Here is a 1,058-nt window from a genome sequence, read left to right as displayed (position 1 = left end):
ATCAGTCTGTTCACTTTGATACATAATTACTTTACAATGCAAAATACAGCTAACCGCTTCTTTTCTCTATTTTAACTCTTCCCCCCCTTCCCCAGCTCATTGTTCACGTTGGAGTTTCTGGCATGGCTACAATGGTGACACTAGAAAAATGTGGTCACAACAAAGGATACCTTGGCCTGGATGTTCGCCAATTTTGCCCAGATACAGAGTGTTGTGTGGATGGAGGCCCAGAATGCTTACACTCTGTTATAGACATTGATACGGTTTGCAAGAAAGCAACAGAAGCTGAATTGGATGTTCAGTTTACAGTGTCGACAGATGCGGGCAGGTATGAGTTGAATTCCAGGACCTCGGGTGTGGAAGTTTTAAAAAATACAAAACCATCTACTTACCCATGATATACTTGTCCTGATACAAAAAAAAAAAAAGGATTTGAACCAAAACCGTATTTAACCATGCTAAGAAGCGATACCACAATGTCACACAGTGAAATGGGGGCAGTACTCATCTCTCTCACACACACACACACACACACACACACACACACACACACTCCATTCGCATCCAAGATGGCAGGGGCGACTGTGTTGGTTTTAAATGTATTGTATTCATTTTAATTTTTTTTTTGCCCCTGTGAAAATGGCGTTTGGGGATGACAGGCCCTCTTAATGAAGCCTGCCCTCCAATACAGGAGATTGAGCATAGCATTGTGCTGGAACTTCTGTGCATCTAAGACAGGAGTCTCTGTGAGTAATTAGCCATGGTCCCGGGCCCCCTCAGAAGAGTGGATGGGGACGGATCATGTAGGGGGGAGGAGCAGGCTGCTTAGAAGTGATCAGATCACTTGTACAAAATGGCTCCCCCTGCTCTACATTTAGCCCTGCTGCTTGCCTGCAGCAGGGCTAAATGTAGAAACAAAAAAACAAAACCTGCCTGAAACTGCATGTCACGGGCGTCAGCTATATGAATGTCACACCCCCTGTAGCTATGCAAACTCTACCACATAAATTGACCATCCTTGTGACCTAACTTTTTCTTCTTTTTTTTTTTTTTTTTTT

At 43.6% G+C, this 1,058-nt stretch overlaps 1 protein-coding gene across 2 annotated transcripts in view; it reads left to right on the top strand.

The window, feature by feature from the left end:
- Positions 1-1,058, top strand: part of PGPEP1 (pyroglutamyl-peptidase I) — a 12,989-nt gene that overhangs the window by 10,896 nt on the left and 1,035 nt on the right. The window contains exon 1 of one of the 2 annotated variants that reach the window (XM_018569816.1): positions 96-328. The exons of the other annotated variant lie outside the window; for it this stretch is intronic. Coding sequence (XP_018425318.1) covers positions 123-328 — 206 coding nt within the window. The 5' untranslated portion in view covers positions 96-122. Of the gene's footprint in view, positions 1-95; positions 329-1,058 lie in introns of those variants that run through there. 2 annotated transcript variants of the gene reach the window in all.

Source organism: Nanorana parkeri, unplaced genomic scaffold (genome assembly GCF_000935625.1).
Source record: "Nanorana parkeri isolate BGI_ZX_2015 unplaced genomic scaffold, ASM93562v1 scaffold1403, whole genome shotgun sequence".
NCBI lineage: Eukaryota > Metazoa > Chordata > Amphibia > Anura > Dicroglossidae > Nanorana > Nanorana parkeri.
Note: the sequence above shows the minus strand (reverse complement) of the source record. Positions and strands in the feature narration are given on the sequence as shown.